General features: G+C 40.5%; 2 protein-coding genes across 2 annotated transcripts; one reads left to right on the top strand and one right to left on the bottom strand.

The window, feature by feature from the left end:
- Positions 1-281: 281 nt before the first annotated feature.
- On the top strand, positions 282-5,134 carry LOC139449509 (uncharacterized). Its single transcript, XM_071230932.1, has 4 exons — positions 282-645; positions 1,125-1,313; positions 3,720-3,992; positions 4,248-5,134. The coding sequence occupies exons 1-4, from the start codon at positions 282-284 to the stop codon at positions 5,132-5,134; spliced, it is 1,713 nt and encodes a 570-aa protein (XP_071087033.1).
- A 2,030-nt stretch (positions 5,135-7,164) lies between these two features.
- Positions 7,165-18,034, bottom strand: LOC139449867 (uncharacterized). The gene is made up of 7 exons (XM_071231432.1): positions 17,955-18,034; positions 13,984-14,297; positions 13,756-13,874; positions 13,142-13,251; positions 11,253-11,435; positions 10,350-10,461; positions 7,165-9,760 (listed from the first exon to the last, which is right to left on the bottom strand). The coding sequence occupies exons 2-7, from the start codon at positions 14,274-14,276 to the stop codon at positions 8,814-8,816; spliced, it is 1,764 nt and encodes a 587-aa protein (XP_071087533.1). The 5' UTR covers positions 14,277-14,297; positions 17,955-18,034; the 3' UTR covers positions 7,165-8,813.
- Positions 18,035-19,763: the final 1,729 nt, after the last annotated feature.

Genomic DNA, 19,763 nt, shown 5'->3' with positions numbered 1-19,763 from the left:
GCAGCAATAAGGTAGTCGCCGTGATGGTTGGAAGTACGTGCCAAACAGGGAACTTTGTGAACCTGGTTGAGAAGATGATGTTACCCAAGTCGTTATTTGGGTGGAGTTATGTGCTTCCCGTTTACCCAGTCGTGAAGAGTCTGTATAGAATATATGCCCCTAAGGCCGGAACGAAACTTTCTTCCAGTACAGGCAAGAGATGGGGAAACATTCTAGATAAGGAGCCCATTGACATCATCTTGGATGTAGATAAGCCTTTGTGTATTTCCTCAACCAAGCCGATGTATGTCTTGGTTGTATTGAAACCTATCGAAACAAATGGACGTCAGTTACATACAGTACACCAAGTTCCTTCGAGTAGCCAGTATTTACAACAGTATACCGTTAATCTTGCCGGGAAATCGCAGTATTTTCTGACAGTCATTGTACACGAAGATGTCGTAGATCTCCTTTCCCAAGCAGTTGGGGAATTACATGATCCAAAGGTCTTCACGCATGACATTGAATCGTGTCCCATGAAAACCTTCACGAAAGTCCATGGTGCTTCAGGACTCTTGCACCTAAACTCTACTGTACCATTTGGGCTCATAGTGCATTCTATGAAGGATGATGTTGCTTCCAGCCTCGAACCCGGAATGTTGATGGGTAAGCATGTTTATGCCAAATCTGTGTCAGCAGGTCTCCCAGGCTTTATTCCTGCCATCATTTTTTAACACAGGTTGCAACTAATTTGGTGTCTCAACAGATTTGTACATCAGAGGAACGGGTGCACAAGTGGTCAGAAACGTAGCTAAGAAAGGATCAGTTGGTCTCAGAATCGAATCCCAGATCATGAGCTAAAGTGATGTGTTGTATCTGAAATACTATTCCAAACTCACACAAATACATCTATCCCATGAACAAAAAACGATTTTAAAGATGTCTACTGGTCCAACACAAGCAAATTAATAACTTGTCAATTGCAGCCTTGATAAATTGACACAAGTACAGCCATGTCTTAAATGAAGAACACATACTGGTTTGTCTACTATCCTATCCATATATTTAAGACAGCAAAGCATTCCGTTTAGCTAGATTCACGTTTGTTCTCGTGTGTATGGTATTTAATGTTGTAAACTTTTCAGATCAGACCAACTGCCCGACGGGGGTGGGATTCATGTACTTCCCGGCTGATGACATGTGCGTGAAGTATGAACACAGGGAACTTACCAGGCAGTTTGCAAGCATCCATTGTCATATTCCAGGGGGCTTCCTCTTCGATATAAAGACGGACAAGATGTTCCAGACTATAAAAGGCATTTATGCCAAATTTGGTAGGTAATATGTCAACGCTTAAATATACATCTTCGCAGTAAACATTCCGAATTTAAACATGTTCTAAACTGAGGAGCAAACTATTTTCCTCTCAGTTGATTTGATAATATATTTTAGGCATGTGTTTGATTTTCAATTGAAAATACGACGTAGCTCAAGTTAGCGATATTTTATTGCAAAATCTGGTACTCTTGCCGTTGACCTGCTAAGTCAGCACTCAAAAGATACCTCTACGTGATTTTAGCCTTTTTATATAAACTCCTTAAAAAGTAGGAAGTACTCGGAAATAATTAAAAATTGTAACGGATGTATATTAATATTAATGAACGAATTGGGAACACGGTAGTGGTGTATGACTGTGGATGTAATGACCGCCAACGGTCTTGAAGAACGAGTGGGGTAAAATAGAAATTTTCAAAGATGACGTATTTGGATCAGTAGTGTGTAACAGCGTCACGATTTGAAAAAACATTCCTTCACTCGACGAGGCATACTGCGTGTGAGTCTCCCAATGGCTATTTGAGGGAATCTGACACACTCCTCTTGCAAGGCCTGGGAAAATTCAGCCAATGTGGCCGGCGGTCTATAACGTTGACGCACACGTCCCCCTATCATGTCCCAGACGTGTTCAACGTGGGAAACGTCTGGGCTCATTGCTGGCCATGGCATTCTACGAATTTTGTGCTACTTGAGGTGTGCATTGGCGATTAGCGCACGGTGAGTACGGGCGTTGTCATTCTGAAAAACAACTGGTCGACCCTCACACCCTGCAAAAGCGACAACGAAGGGTGTCAGTATGTAAAACTGTCCTTTTCTTTCACGATATGGAGTGGGGTTGGCTCAGTTATAGTGATCTGTCAATTTGATATTAACTTTTGGCTTGACGTTCATTGACGCCTGTTGTCAATATGACGATTTGTAAGAGGCGGCACAACGCGTGGCACATTAGAGCGGATCAATGGATCTTGTACTCCCGCCGTTGACCTGGGACTCCTTGAACGGCGTCGATCGTCAGCATTTGGGGTTTGTTGATACCTGTTTCATGATCTGCGAATCACAGACTGTGAGGCATTGAACGTATTGGCTGCTGCCAGTTTCCAGCATGCCAATAGCCCGTAGACGATCCACGCATGGCAGACGTCGCATCATTAGTACATACACAAACAGTGAATGAATTCAAGTAAATCACAACTGTATGATAAAAAAAATCAGTAAGATTGACAGAAATAATGGTCCACAGAAAGAGATTAATCGACATTCCTTGAAAGTGTTGAAGTGAGGAAAGACACCCTACGCATGTGTGTATAGCTACTGCAGGAGGCACGTGCAAACTATAGGCTGTGTTTGGTGTTAAGTTTTACAGACATAAACGTTTTTGCACAAGATATTTGTCGTTAACACATATCTTTATTCTAATACGTAGTACTAAGATATGTAATTCATGATCCCCTCCTTTTTTGGAAGAGCAAACTTTACCAATTACAATTAATGACTTCACAAAATACACAACTGCTGATCAGTATCTTAGACATCTTATCTTTGAAAATCAGTAAATTTCTTTTTTCGGCACAGATTTCCATTTCAAACATAGTAGGGGTCATGTGGTTGCAAGTTCATTTCTTACCCAAGTCGTCCAATTTCATTTTACACAAAATGACCCAGTCACTTATTACTTATTAATCTCATTTAAGGAAAGTCAAATAAAAAACAAACTTGATCAACTTTCTTTCGCCCCTAGGTTTCTTGTTAATCAAAATGCATTTTTATGAATATTTTTTTTCAGAAAAGAATTAATAGTGATATAAATAACTGCAAAAATAAAGAAATGTTCGCTGTACATGTTGGATGACAACTACTTAGGATAGGAATTGTTTTGACATTGATATCATCTGTATATGTTGTGATGTAAAATGATGGACACAAGCGAAAGTGACAACATTCCAGCTTAGTATTACTATTAAACTAGATATTGTTGCAATACTTATGCGAACGCGATTATTTTCGATTCACGTGTTTATATATAAATGATAAAAACACCACTGCGTTCAGTCCTTTCATTACATTTTTTTCAAGTTAAGGTTACGCAATAAGTTGTCAACCGATCTTGATGGATATGTGGTGTGTACCCTGTGTAGCCTATGTACCCTGAGCCATTATTGTTCACACACAGGATACATCACGCCAGGGATCGGTTGAAAACGAATTGATCTTCCCGACATTCATTCATACAAGTCCGTAATATATATCCGCAGTTTCGATCAGTTTCACTAAGCAAAACTCGTTACACTTGTCTTGAGTTATAACCCACAAAAATGCGATTACCCGCTCCTTGACCAATCTTTCACTAGTATTTGTAATGTAAGATGAGGTAATGCTCCGTGTATCTCTCAACATATAATTTCCAGGAGGTCCAGCGTTCATTGGTGGCTTCATGTATAGATATTCGGAAACGTTTAAAATCTGGCTCTGGAGTGACTGTGATCCAATCACAGGGTGGTCAGCCAAGAACTCACGGTCATGCTTGGCATTGTACGGGAGTAACATGGAGTGGGACGGGAGGAATTGCAACAGAAATTCCAGTAGCATCTGTGGATTTGACGTACAACATGTCTCTACCTCTGGTACAATAAGAAGAAGTAGGAAGAGGCATGGAACAAGATGTAAACATCTTCTGCCTGGTATGTACATATCTCACATCACTTTCCTCAAGAAAAACAATTCATACACCAATCATAGACCGGTAAATATCTCAGTCTCAGAAAAAGAACAGCCGTCTAAAGTATGTTGGGTTTTAATGAAACATGTCTTAGCATTTTTATGTCATAAGCTTTTACTGGAGCCATTTAGATAATAAGGTTGCAGGTTATGCGTTTACATCACATACATGCGATATCATAGATTAGAATGTTTCATGTATTCGATGATTTTTACAGATATCATTGAGAGACTAGGAATGACAACAGGTACCAGTATATTGACCAGTAAAGAAAGCACCCATCATGACACCACGACAGTTGAAACAGATCACACTGGAATTCCGTCAACGACAGGCATCACACCTCATAGCACTGCCAACGAGACTGAACCGACATATGATACATCAACGATAAAGGAGGCCACGTCCATTACTCCGTCAGATGCCACCACTGACACCCTCAAGTGGACAAGGGAAACACTGACGGAGTCAACAATGACCGTAAAAGTCACAACAGACGCGTCAACCCAACAAAAGACAACAAAGAATGTTCCAAGCACGCCAACAAGCTTGGAAACAATGAAAACCACACAGATCCAACCTGATGAGTCTCCTAAACCAGTGACATTAACAGTCCAGTATGACCGGTTGCATAGAAACACTGGACAACAAAGAACACTGAACATGACAGTACTGATGCAGGAGTTCCTCAAGTCACCCAATAATTCTCTGACAGTTCTGAAGGAAAGGGAAAATATCCTGAGTATGATCAAGAAGGGGTCATGGAGGTGTAACTGCTTCTGTCGAAGCAACCGCCTTCAGAATATGTCAAAGGAAGCTGTACAGGAACATAGAGAGAGGGTGAAGAAGGAGTTGGGAGTGGATACATCTTCCCTCAGAAAGACAAGGTCAAAGAAAACCTGTGCCATTGATAATCGTCCATCGGCTAATGCTGTCGGCTGTTTTGGGTTCATGTTCCTAATCTTTCCAGTTGCTTTAATCATCCTGTCGGACATCAACACTTTGCTAATCAAACACAACACTCACTCAAGAAAGAAGAAACAGTCGGGTTGTTATATTAACCTGTCCAGAAGTTCAATGTCCAGCAGTAGTTCAGGAAGTTAGAACATTTCCTTAAAAGTATTACACAAGTGGGACAATGGGAAATGGTGGTTGAGGGGTTGGGCTGGGGGGGATGAAACGTATGGGATCATCAGAATGGGAGGGAAGGGTTGGTACCAGTTCTCCAGTATTAAAGTATATATTCGTTTCAAAGGTTTAGGCAAGGAGGGAAATAAGAGAAATTGCTGGAAGGAGGGGGTTGGCTTGTGTTTTGTAAACTTGGTTGGCTTTCGTGAACACCTGGCATCATTACTATTTGAAAGTGATTCATAAACACATTCTCATGATATATTCGGATTTGTACAATCGACTCTGATTTTGCAGAGATTTCTATTGGATAAGGAAAAGGGTTTTGTCGCTTTAATTAATTGTTTATTATATGTAGGGATTAGAGTAGGGGGTTCAGGTATTAAAGGGGGTGGGTGGAAGGGGGTAGGACTAAGAAGGGATTAGAGGCAGTAGTCTTTCTGGGCGTTAGCGGTTATCAATGCGTGTGTAAAGTAAGTACTTGAATGGCATGTTCACAACCAGGCGAAATAGTAGTGAAAGCCATATAAACAGATCACTGAAAATCAGTGATGACAATAGGTGTTCGCGAAAGGAGTATTAATTAAATGATGTCATACTTACCAAATGTCTACTTTCACTTTATGCCGAGCACATATACACAACAACTCACAACTTTTGAGGTACAATCAAGAATACTCTTAGTACTTAGATTTTAATATAAAGATCGTCATATGACTCTTGCTCAAAATGAGTTATACAATATTTAAGGCCTCGGTAAAGCTTTCAAAAGGTTTTATTGCAGACGTGTGGAGGACAAATGTGACTCATCGGAGACCAAAATATCCGATGCGATTCCCTTTTTCGACTTGTACAACATACACATGTATTCCACTGTGTTTTCGGATGAACATTTACTTGCCTGTGCATGTGTTTGTGACATGTGTCACCGGTGGGGCAGAATTCGCTCATCTTTTCGCGGACAGCATATATCATCACTATAAACACATGACCATTCTATTGACGGAGTCGTACAGAGGCTTCTCTTTTAGCAGATATGTGTTATGATAATTGAAAGTGTTTTGTCGCCAAATACTATTTTGCATATAACAAACATTTCACCTTCAGGTTAAGTGAAAACTTTTTTATGAACGCTTATATACTGAACCACAAAATAAACCCCAAGTAACATTGCATGCAAAGATGTCATTTAAATATCTGGGTAATTTTTGCCAAAGTTTCTAAAATTAAACATTACCTTGTCCGGAAAAATAAAATTTGATGATAAAAAAACAAAGCAGATGACAATAAAACCGATCGCACAAACGCATCACGGCAATGGCCATGGTAAACCGATGCACGTGAGTTCTGTGCTAATTGAAATGTACATGCGTTCCCTCATTTCTTGCCCTATAAAAATCCACCCAGATCGGATAACATTCATTCGTTATTGAGTTACTACCACATACAAAGATTGACAAGATATCAGCGATACCAAGCCCTTGGACGATTGCAAGCTGGACAAACCGCCCTGCAAGTTCACGTGAAGACCATATAAGGCTCCAGCAACGGTACCAGACCACCAACACTACAGATGACCGACAACGTAGTCGAAGACCTAGGGTCACAAGCCGACGTAAGGATCGTCAGATTGTGCGACAGCATCTTCAAGATCGCTTTTTTACTGCTGCGGAAACTGCTCGACAGATCATGGGGACACAACAGCGACACATAAGAGCGGACACCGTGCGTCGACGATTGACGAGCAGACACCTCCACTGTCACAGGCCATACCGAGGACCCATTCTGACACCACGTCATCGCCGGCACCGTCTTCAGTGGGCAACGCAGCAACATCATTGGCGCCACCAGTAGTGGAGAAGAGTCCTCTCCTCAGACAAGAGCCGTTACTGTATCTGAACAGCAGATGGCAGAGAGAGAGAGAGAGTCTGGCGACGGCGTCCGAAACTTTATTCGGATGCTTGTGTTGTTGAGAGAGACTCGTGGGGTGGTCCGAGCATCATGGTGTGGGGTGAAATTGGTCTTGCACAGAGGGTCGGCCCTGTGGTCCAGTACATCGTTCCAGGGAGAGGCAATGGTGTCACAGCAGTTCGGTACATTGATCAAGTCTTGAGACCACACGCCATGCCTCATTTGGCACGTCGCCGCAACCACGACTTTCAGCATGATAACGCCCGTGCCCACACTCTGAGATCAACAAGAGACTTCCTCTAGCAGAATTACATCAGAACCATGCAGTGCCTGCCCTCAGTCCCGATTTAAATCCCATTTGGCATGTGTGGGACGAGATTAAAAGATGGCTGAATGACGTCCGACCAAGGCCGGCAACTGCAGCTGAACTGCGTCAGGCGCTCCTCAGAGTGTGGGCTCAAGTGCCTATGGCCTTCATCAACCGCCTCATCCATTTCATGTGTCGACGTTGCACGGCAGTCATAAATGGACATGGCGGATACACGAGATACTGACTTGTGATGCCATTTTCTCGGAGACTAGTGTTGTGTTTCACTTTAAGAACATGTGACACTTTAATTTCAACCTTGGTTTCAAGTTTCATCTTTTTAATATGTCTCAAAGTATGTTAACAGTGTTTGGACAAATAAGGTTTCTCATATATTTATCGACGGTGATGTTTCTTTTGGGGTTTAGTATATTTAGATACAGGAAACACGATAATTGTACAATTGTAGAAGCGCACCTATAATATGTTATTTCAGAGACAATCTGTAATTTGAAGCGCACATAAATATGAATTATCATTTGTACAATGGGTCACATGGGCTAATAATCTGTTTGTCAGATAACTGTACAACTGTACAATACTGATGACCCTACTGTCATTATGACGGATGGATTCAATGTTCATAGTTAAGCCATACATTTACATACTCCTTATTGAATAGATTCACCAATAATTTTCGTCATAGTAACACACAAGAAGTATATTATTCTGTCAAGTATGAGGGTTGCTGCTGAAGGAGCTTATGCTTCCCCTATTAACATTAACACAAGCGTACCATTTCTAATGCAGGATGTAGATCCTAACAGTCTACTACATGTCATTACCTATCTGAAATCTTGTAACTTCGGACTAGCATTGATTCCTATGCTGTGAGCTCTACCGACTGCTTATAAGATAGAACTATCCAATGGATGATGATAAGATTGTCATGTGATTTCTCGCTATTTTCATGTGAACATAAAAAAAGCTATCGTCATTATAAGATGTGTGGTATAAAAAATATTTTCTCTGCATATTAATACATTGAAGGCGTGTATCAACTAAACTGCCGGGCCAAAGAAAGAAAACACCCATGTTTGATTGTTTCATTTTTGGCCACAAACAAGAAATGGTTATTTGATGGCGATGTATTTGATACGGGTATCGTAGTTACGTTTTGGACTTACCGTTTGCAGCGTGTCGGCGACTGTTTTCGGCCTAGTAAGGTTAAGGAAACATTTGTAATGTATTGGTCAAATCCAATTTTCGCATGTATACTTTCTTTTGCCCCGCAGTTTATTGAAGGTGAAGGTTACACCCAGAGAATGCACTTGTAAGTCATCACAGATTATAGAACTGACATACAAAACACAGTTATAGTGTGGAAATACCAAACACAATTATAATATTGACATATTAAACACTAACAATGCTGTTTCAAGCAATGCTCTCCGGATTTTTCTTTGGCTGTTTCAAAACAGGTTGTCCACCGAAACCAGGATTAACAGTGCCTGTTTTCGGATCCCTTTCGTAGGTCAAGAAACTCTGAAGGTCCGTCTGACCAAGTGGATTTCTCTCAAACTGTTCGTCCATGTCAGTGTCCACGAAGAAGAAGCCATCATCCGATACGTCATCTTCATTATGCACACAAGAAACTCCACTAGCTACACCATTGTTGTCCAGTGTAACTTCAGATGCCTCAACATTGGCTTCCCCTTCTTCAGCTCCCTCTGCGCCATCAGCCATCTTTAACTGAACCTCCACAAAGCCTGAGCTCCTCCTGCGCTGTCCTGGTTTCTTTTGCTGACCGGATATTCTTTTGGCTGGATATTTGAACACAGCTTGTTTCGGTTGAACAGCCCCACCTGGCTGTCTCGCATTTAATATGTTCATATTAATCTCTATTTCTGTTTGATTCAGACCCTGTTGCATTATCCCTTTCTTCCTCCTTGCTATAGCCCTGCCAGCGATCTTTTCTCGGTAAGGGGCAAAAGGACCCCCTTTGTCATCAGTGACCTTTTTCTGTTTAGATGTATGTTTTCTAAATTTGGTCTTCTGTGTTCTGGATTCGTCATGGTGTTCTTGGTATTGCGTCTTGCCATCCTGCGTTGATGCTACTGTTGCAGTTGCTGTCATAGATGTTCCAGCTCTGTCTACTGAAGATGTTGTTCCTGTTTCTGATCTGGACGTGTTCGGGTCGCCACAATAACTGCCTTCTCCAACGTCCAAAGGGGCCACTTTATTCTTCCCGAAAACAGGTGAGGATGTGATTCTGACTTTACATGTGCAAAAGGGTCCACTGTTGCCGTCAGATTCTAACGGCGGCATCTTCCGTCGGCAATCCATACAATAGTACAGTCGAAATACCTTAATCCACTGCATCACTGAAATACAATGCAATGTGATATACCTTACTGTTTTATTGTTCTTTGTCGACAAATATTTCAAGATGAATACCTTGTCCTCACCGCTATATTCCTATGCGATGTAAACTATTTACTCACTCATTCACTCATTACTGAAGCTAGGCTGTACTGGAATCCAGAAATAAAAAAACTGCATATATTCCAGCTAATGCCGTCGTATTGCAGGAGTATAGCTGGGGCAAATTTTGTGAGTGGCGGGTGCTATCGGTAGAGCAGGGCATGCTTAACCTTTTAACTAACACCTGGTCTCCTTAAGGATTATCAGTGATCCTTTCATATAATCTATCCCTATTTTGCCTTTCACGCCCAGTGGATATCTGTTTCGGCAGATAATTGAGACTGGTTATTATCTGGCGTTGACGTTTTATATTCGACGTTTACCACTTGCTGAAATCACGAGCAGGCCATGGTGCTAAGACAAAGACACAGAATCATGGCGATTCTGAAATGGGAACCCACGATCAGAGGTGTCCTATTAGCATATGCGACAGCGAATTGCGTTTACATTAGATAGTTGTCTGTACAGAGTGTATAAAGTATAGCTTACAGAGGTACACAGCTTCCTGTTGCGTTGACAAGTCCGAGCCTTTTGTCCCAATGATGACGATATCTTGTATTGTATCGAAGATCTCATCTTGGTAATTTATCTTTCTGTGGATCTGGACAAAATATCAGACATTGTGATGATATTAAAGCGTAGAAAGTAGTATATGAATCAACAGAGAGGCAAACAAATTTCCAGTTAAAAGCCAAAATTGTCTGTTTCTACAATCAATCGTCCCGAAAATGTTTTTTCTTTTGGCTTATTAAGAAGTTATTTATGTGCTTCAGTGATAAAATGGTGTATTAGACAGGGCCTCAATCACAGAGCGGTCGTAGTGTTCTAAGAATGGATGCGGGGGATTGTGTTGTTGTTGGTGGTGGTAGTTTTGTAAAATGTACAAAATGATGGAAATTTGTCGTCACCCCTCCCCGCCCCTCACATTTTACACTGGAGATCTGACATGACGTGATGTGGGTCCCATAACTTATTTCTATTGTTTGTTTTGAAACGCTTGTCAAAAACATATTTTGACAAAGAATCCAGTACCCGACACCCCCACCCCCTATCCGAAAAGATAACTTGGATTACGAACAATTACATGGCTAGAGATACGATTACTTTGTGAAACGGGACACTGTTATGACAAGCATGCTTTGGAATTATTTAAAGGTTGAACAGTAATAATATCGGATAACCTCTGTCCTGAATTTTCATATCCTTGTATTCACACATATTTGTATTTTTTAGCAGAATTACCAAATAAACAATCTCCATCTCCATGTGCACTCTGAAAATGCCCGGAAAAATACGATCAGATATAACGTAAACATTGAAAATTGCACATTCACGATACTAATATCTTAGAACATCTGTTTGCTAATGAAAACAAATCCAGTTCCAACTGACCCGATAAGCAGATGAGCCGATCACACCACACGGCAGGCAAGGGACACAACCCAGTATGTTATTCCAGTCAAACACGTGATTAAAGATGGCGCCACTCGTAACACAGAACCTTCCTCCAACGCTCAAGAACTCTCTTCTCAAGACTGTCTTGCCCCACTGTTGTAACGATGGGCCGAGATCAACCTGTAAAGGGGGAATAGCATACTATATTGTTTCCCTTCTTGGGGTAGATATGAGATGTCAATATGAGGTTCATATGTTCACAACATTTCATTGAAATGATTTTGCTTATACTTTCCTGTTATTTAAACATTGTTACATTTCCACTGCCACATGTTATCAAAGTCTGCATTGGTACTATAACGTAAGCATATAAGAGTAACGAGTGGGTTTATTTTAACGCCGGTTTAACAGTATTTCATGTAAGAAGAAGAAAATGAAGACGAAGAAGATCGGTCAGTTTATTTAGGGTGGAATTATGGACTATTTCGTGGACGATCGGGCCTATGCAGGTAACAGAAAAACTCCAGAATGCCCATATCAAAGACACACCACGGGCAGAATACAAATGTAGAAAATCTGGTGTTCAGAGCTGAACGCTCGCAAAAGAGTCATGGCCACAAATACTTATGCTGTAACCGTCCTTTCGTACTCTTTTGGTGTTGTTGATTGGACGGAACAAGAAATTCAGGGTACTGACACCCTCAAACAAAGAATCATGTCAGACAATAGATCCCACGACCCTCGTTCTTCCTGGAATCGCGTATATTTACCAGTTATAATGGGAGGACGTGGTTTGATAAACGTGGAGGCTCTTCTTGATAGAATTATATTTTGCACCTTTGCACACATTTAGAGGTCCATCCATGGTACGACCCAGAATATGTAGAGGGTGTCATGGAAAAATCTTTGGAACAGGCCCGTATACAGCCTCAGACTTATCCAGGCCAACAAATCTGATCTTGTCCGTTTTGATAATCCAATGAAATCATGTATATCATTGAGTTTTCTGTCCTTTTTGATTGACAAGATTCAGGAAAAAAATGGCAAATATGCAGCTGTCGCTTTCGAAATGTCACGCTTGCATCCCAAGTTGGTGCCTTAGGTTTGGTACATCCTAATCCGTTGACAGACATTGGGAGAGTACCCGGGTTTGCTGTCAGGAATACAGCCCTTCTGACAATCTGGGTAATGAAGAAGGCTGCAGTGTTGAGGAGTCTTCAATTTCTCCGAAAGGTTCTGGTTAGGTTCGACTCGGCAGCGCTTCCTGGGAGAGGTTCGCTGTCTAGGCTTCATGTAGAGGGGGAAAGGGCCCTGAGCCGATGAGTATCCTAACCATCCTGACTGTGCCAGGATTACCAAAACCCACTTTGCTGGTATTGTGTTGACACACCCAAAGAAAGTAACTATATCTAGCGAATAGGCAACCGATGGTCAATAAGCATAAAATAAATAGTGACTTCTCCCAATCAGCACAATGTGAAGGATGAGACCCACATTTAACGTCACATGATATCTGGAGCATTGTTCATTTCATACTCCTGCTAATGTCAGAAGAAAACTGATCATTTTGCATTTTGTTTATTCTGTCAATAAAGCAACATAGTTAAAGATATGATCAAATATGGAAAAAAATCTCATATAAAAGTCATATGTCTCATGCTTGATAGATCCATATCTTAACTTGTCAAATATGTAATGCCGTATCGATGTTGTGATGTGTCGATAGTTGGGTTAACCAATACATTTTGTAGCCTAGCATTCTTAATATTAAATATTTCCTCTATTCGTATAATTTTTCTCTCTAGTTTACCTTTTACGCCCGATGGAATCTGTTTCGGCAGATAATCGAAACTGATTATTCTCCAGCGTTGACTTTTTATATTTACCTCCAATGAAAACTTTTTGCCATTCCCGAATCCTCCTTTCACATCGGCGAGTTTGGAGGTGAGGTTCTTCATGCAGTTTGCCTCGGGGCTGATGAAGATGACCATGGGTACTGGAAACAAAATGGTAACACAATTAACCATAGAATCCCTCCAAGGCATATCGTAACGGTGAATAAACAACAATTGATATCCACGCGTACAATGTTCTTCATAGTCCAGGTTGGCGAAGTGGTGCAAAGAGTTAAACTCCTCTCAGGAGCATTGTATCCCCTCAATCTAAAACAGGATCCTTCGGTGCCCGTAGGGATTCAGGGCTCCTTTATAATGCTTCAAGGTAAGATTTGGCGACGTAACTGTTTGCATGGCACGATCGCGTTGGTCGTTGCTCACACGTGCAGTCGCTGATTTGCCTTGATCGTAGGCGATTAGTCATAACGGTTTAAAGCAACATTCACTTACTTATTCAAACCTTGGTACCTCGCTTCAGGATTTACTCAAAGATTACGATTCAGGAGGTCTCAACACATATCTATAAACCTCTTACATTGCATGTAATTGCCGTCGTATGATCGAACCAGAGATCAGCGCTTAACCACTATCACTGTGTTACGTACTTTCTGAATTGTCTTCCATGACGTTGCGGATTGTCAGAGTAACACACAGCAAGGAGGGGAAGGCGGAAAGACGACCCGTCACTGTGTCCAGGTCCTCCTCCGTTGAAACTTGAATAACCCTGTAATACATTAAGTTGTTTTTAGTGTTAACAACTTCAGACGTCGAAACTTACAAACGCTTCGACCATTAGGCTGCCCCACTGCCTGTTTACTCTTTAAGAAACCTACCATGACTGTGTGAGTTCCTCCATATATCCCCGGTCCGACGTTGACAACGATGCTGCACTCATGAGGATGTTAACATCACCGTCGTACACGATTTCGTTTTCAACAGTCCGGAATTTCGGATGTACAATTTCTGGGAATATTTGGAACACTCTCCACGGCACGACGACGATGCCTGCAGTCGGCACTGCCAGGAAGGTGTCGGTGACGCAGGGGTTGAAGTCCTCGGGGAGCCGGCTCTCTGCCTCTAGCACGATGTCGGACATGGTCGAAGGGGCTCGCTCAGGTGATGTCATCTTGTCTTGTAGTAGTCAGTACTGGAATACAATCAAATACTCACTACTGGCATACAATCAAATACTCACTACTGGAACATAATCGAATACTCACAACTGGAATGCAATCAAATTCTCACTACAGGCATACAATCAAATTCTCACTACTGGCATACAATCAAATACCCACTACTGGAATACAATTAAATACTCACTTCTGGAATACAATCAATACTCACTACTGGCATACAATCAAATACTCAATACTGGAACATAATCGAATACTCACAACTGGAATGCAATCAAATACTCAACAATGGAATGCTATCTTACACTCAATGATGGAATAAACTCAAATATTCACCACTGGAGTACAATCAGATAATCTGTACTGAAATAAAGTCAAATACTCACAGCTGGAATACAAACAAACACTTAACACTAGAATACTATTTAGCACTAAATGATGGAATACTATCTAACACTCAGTGATGGAATAAACTGAAATATTCACCACTGGAGTACAATCAGATAATCTGTACTGAAATAAAGTCAAATACTCACAGCTGGAATACAAACAAACACTTAACACTGGAATACTATTTAACACTAAATGATGGAATACTATCTAACACTCAGTGATGGAATAAACTCAAATACTCACTACTAGAATACAAACAAATACTCAATACTGGATTACAATGAAATACACTATTGAAGTACCATCAACTACTGACTACTGGAATACAATGAAATATCCATTCCTGGAATACAATGAAATATTCATTACTGGAATACACTCAAATACTCAATACTGGAATACAATCATATACCCAATACTGGAATACAATGAAAAACTCACCACTGGAATACAATCAAATACTCAGTACTGGAATACAATTAAATACTCACTACTGGAATACAATCAAATACCCACTACTGGAATACAATTAAATACTCACTTCTGGAATACAATCAAATACTCACTAGTTGAATACAATTAAATACTCACTTCTGGAATACAATCAAATACTCACTAGTGGAATACAATCAAATACCCAATACTGGAATACAATAAAAAACTCACTATTGGAATACAATCAAATACCCATTACTTTAATATAGCCAAATAATCAGTATTGTAATACAAACAATTACTGAATATTGGAATACAATCAAATACTCGATACTAGAATACAAACAAAGACAATATTCCTAAAGAGTGTGTGAGTGAGTGAGTGATTGAGTGTAGTTTTACGCTGCTCTCAGCAATATCCCACTTATCACATTGTGCCCTTGAGGGAAAACGCACCCGGGCCTTTGGCGGGACGAGCGTGCGATTTAACCACCCGACTGTAGATGGAAACAGTCCAAATCCGGTGCAAAAAACAAATTTGAGTTGAAATAGTATTTGGATAAATGTGTGTAAACATAAAAAGATGTCTTAAGGACGGGGCAATTTGTACGTCGGGCTAGGCATGCAGAAAGTATTCATTTTAAGTATTGTTTTATTTAACAATAATAATATTAAAAACAATGACAGGTCGTGCACTGGGTCCAATACCACGGAATAACACTATATTCGTTTCGTTATTTTCATACTGTGATTATCATATTTAAAGTGTATTCATGATCTACAGATGAAAAATACGATTTTAGATACTTCTATTAACCACATGAAATCAATTTATCAAATTGTATTGTATTTACTCCGACGAAATGGTCAACATCTTATTTCGCCGCAGTTTGCTATATTGCAACTGTCTTCCAGAGGCATGTGATTAATCAAGTCAACAGTAAATTACGATCGATGTTGTCGTGGTGCGATGACACACAAAGAAACATCTGTCTCTCTTTATAGCCATTTGATCCTCACCTGTGTCAGTTCTTACACAGGTAGCTGTCCCGGATTTCACGTGGAGTATGTTGACATTGCATACACTTTGATTTACTTTTAGGAATTTTGCGTTAATGATTAAAATTAAGACCTTTTATATTTTCCCAAGAATCATGATAACTCGTTAGGAGTCGCCATAGCTAGAGATCATTTATAGTTTATAATCTATTGAGAAACAACCTGTGGAAATAGGTGTATTGCTAAAATCTCAATCAAACGGCTTAACAGATATACACACTGTCGCACACATTGAATTCTATGCTTCTTTTGATCATGAAACCGAGTAAAAAACTAAGGTAGCAGATCTTCCAATATATTTTAATGGCCCATAAGTAACAGATTCGCGTTGTGTTTTCGGCTGTCAAGATCTGTCACAGATTGCTGTGTGACAATAGCCTGAGCTGCACACTTGACTGGGTATACAATCTGTTGTATCGGGCGACGTGTACCTACACGACACAATATCTCTCCTGCTTTGTACAACCGTGATGGCCATTGGAGCAGTTACTTCCTGGTTGGCAGAGAGAGGTCATGCACAATAAGCACGGGTCGCGTTGTTGTCATGGCAGCAGGTAAACAAAACCCAGCTGCGGGTGTTTTTCAAAACAGTGTCTCGTCTTCTGTCTGTGTCAAACATTCAATGGATATGCGACAGCATTTGAAATATTGTATTTGACTAATGTATTGAAGAAAAGGGTTTAAAATGTATTACACTAAAACTTAAATATGGAATGCAGTAATAGGATTTCTCTGAAACACTTACCATATATTGTTGTTTATTTACTGTAAACGCGAGACAGACAATCTTCAGTTGTGTTTTGTTCATGCATTAACTGTAACCACATCAAACTAGGTTTATACCGCTGTGATTTATTGTTGTGTTATGACACAATAGTGTTCGTACATAGCTATGTATTACTATTAAATATAATAGGGGTGTATCAATAACCCTCTGACACTGGCTATTTCAAAATAAATATGACATACTTGCTATCCACTAAGATCTTCAGGATGACTCAGACAATAGTTCACATAAACCTCGACAGTAATTTGAGTTAGCGTATATGGCATACATATGTCATTCCTTGAAATGGGTCTGTGTTTCCGTGAACTATCAAATTTCATGTTTTCTTGGAAAGGTTTATGAATCGACACAGACCATCAACTTTAGACATAACAAAAGACGGTAACAAAAAGAAACGACTGACCCAGTTAATGTAGTCATTGCTGTTTTTAGTGTTATCCATCAAGTGACTCCAGAAGTTTTGAAATAACAAACCGATTAAGGTTGATTTTACATTTTATACAGAAGACGACCTTTGAAATGATCACTTTGATTTATTTACCTGTTTATTTTGTAAACTCTGGTGCATTCAAAGAAACAACCCTCATATATTAAAGAATCACAGAGGTCATTTATGTTGTACGGTTCAATGTGTTAATAATGTGAGTAACATTCTCTCTCTCTCTCTCTCTCTCTCTCTCTCTCTCTCTCTCTCTCTCTCTCTCTCTCCCATATTATGTATTATGAATTCAGTGAAAAGTTAGAATATTCAAATATGGATATACAGAAACCATCTTTCCTAGCCCTTACGACATAACCCCCCCCCCCCCCCCCCCCCCCACACACACACACACACATTTAACTAGAGACAAGTATGAGAAGGAGTATTATGGATAACAACTTCTTTAGTACACATACACAACATGCCAGGGCTACATATTGCCCCTTCAACAGGTGTGAGAAGTAACAGATAACAATTATAACACAACTAATTGAGAATATGCAGAAAAAGACTCACCCTTGATCAACTGTAATCCAGTCACACCCGAGAATGAGAACGCGACCTGGGCGTCTGTTATTTACAACCCTGTGTTTACCTGGAGTAAACAGGTGTATTCACTGCGGTAGGCTGTTGACGCCGTGCTGTAATAGTCGATATAACCAATCTATACATGACATAACATTGATTCTGTTAAAGTATAATGATACAAGGGCAGGTATCCAGCTCTTCACACTAGTACATGATGCTCAGTCAGTCGAGTACAACCAGGTCACGATAACCGTCTGTGTTCCTTATGAGTCGGAATCGTACGATGGACACGGCGTTTAGCATAGCTTTCTTATGGTTATGGAACGGGTTTTGTCGCTATAATTTACGTGTAGGTGTCTTTAGGTTGGTATCTTTTGTTGGCATCATTTAAATTTGAGTTTGTGTTTTACTTATCGCATAGTTTCACAGTTGTGCCTGAGTGAGTGGGTGAGTGAATTGGGTTTAACGCCGTTTTTAACAGTATTGCAGTTATAACACGGCGTGTCAGCTTAATATGGGAGGAAAGCCCGAAGTGATGCAGGTCTCAGACGTTTACCACTTCGGTGAAACCCACGACCACGCGTATGGTGCTGACAAACCTAGAAACATAATCGGGGCGAACCGGGATTCAAACCCACAATCATAGGTGTCTGACGTGCCCAAAGGACGCAACCCTGAACAGCGAATCGCGGCGCCTCAGACAACTGGGCAACCCGTGCCCCCAGTTGTACCTGAGAGTCTCTCAATAAAAAAACCCCAAAAACATAAAATTCACCGTGAAGTGTCCGTTTTCTATCTATCTATCGCATGGTACAATATGCGAGACGACGTTATATTTATTAGTGTGTTTCTGTGATTGGTGTTTAACGCCACACTCAGCAATATTCCGACAGTATGACGGCGCTCTGTACAGAATCGACTCTGGACCAGACAAACAAGTTACAGAGATTATGATCATCGAACAACGTAATTGGGATACATTACATGCATACACAAGCTGGCGAGTCAGACCAGCTGATCCTGTAAGTTGTCTCTTACGACAAGCGTGGGTTGCCGGAGACCAATTCTAACCCGGATCTTCACGAGGGTTAACTTTGTTAGAGTGAGTTGGATTTAACGCCTCCTTGAACAGCATTGCACATATCACAGCGTGTCAGTGTGTTGTGCGAGGGAAGCCCGGAGGTATGTTGGTTTTACACCTTTACCACGTTGGTGAAACCAGCGAGAACGTTTGATGTGCTGCAAAACCTAGAAACATAATCAGGGCGAACCGGGATTCGAACCAATGATCATAGGTTTCTGAAACGAACTCAGCATAGCTATCTGCGGCGCCTTTGACGACTGGGTCACCCTTGCTTCCCATTTCGTTAGACGGGAATTACATGCAATTCTGTTCTTGTTTACTCGACATGTACAGTTTGTTTCCAGATCGACAGGAATGAGAAAAATAAATGTACAATTCTGTAGGTCTGTATATTTTGCCATGATTTGATGTTGATTTAGACATTTAATCCTGTAAAATTATGTTTTTACTTTAGGTTGATGAAACACATTAGACATCTTAACATTATTTACAGTTCATATAATAATGTCTTTACCACTCGCACGTATTACTGGCCATATTGAATATATTTTAACTAGGTTATACTACGAAGGAAGCGTATAAATGAAGCTATAATACGATGCTAGATAAGTTATTCCAAGAATGACAACAGAATGCTTATGAAGTATGACTAACAAAGATTCGTGAGGTTAAAGACCTATGCAAAATAACAAATATAAAGTGTGATTTTGCAT

Source organism: Haliotis cracherodii, unplaced genomic scaffold, assembly GCF_022045235.1.
Source record: "Haliotis cracherodii isolate W230 unplaced genomic scaffold, xgHalCrac1.p SCAF_8, whole genome shotgun sequence".
Classification (NCBI taxonomy): Eukaryota; Metazoa; Mollusca; class Gastropoda; order Lepetellida; family Haliotidae; genus Haliotis; species Haliotis cracherodii.
This window is presented reverse-complemented; position numbering and strand designations above follow the sequence as displayed.

Bases quoted from the DNA above. Each gene is read 5' to 3' on its own strand.
- LOC139449509 (XM_071230932.1), top strand. From the start codon at position 282: ATGTATGTCTTGGTTGTATTGAAACCTATCGAAACAAATGGACGTCAG. The intron at 646-1,124 runs GTAAGCATGTTT...TAAACTTTTCAG, and splicing joins CGAACCCGGAATGTTGATGG to ATCAGACCAACTGCCCGACG. The intron at 3,993-4,247 runs GTATGTACATAT...TGATTTTTACAG, and splicing joins ATGTAAACATCTTCTGCCTG to ATATCATTGAGAGACTAGGA.
- LOC139449867 (XM_071231432.1), bottom strand. From the start codon at position 14,276: ATGACATCACCTGAGCGAGCCCCTTCGACCATGTCCGACATCGTGCTA. The intron at 10,462-11,252 runs GTCAGTTGGAAC...TATTTTGTCCAG, and splicing joins TCGGCTCATCTGCTTATCGG to ATCCACAGAAAGATAAATTA. The intron at 9,761-10,349 runs GTAAGCTATACT...ATTGTATTTCAG, and splicing joins ACAGGAAGCTGTGTACCTCT to TGATGCAGTGGATTAAGGTA.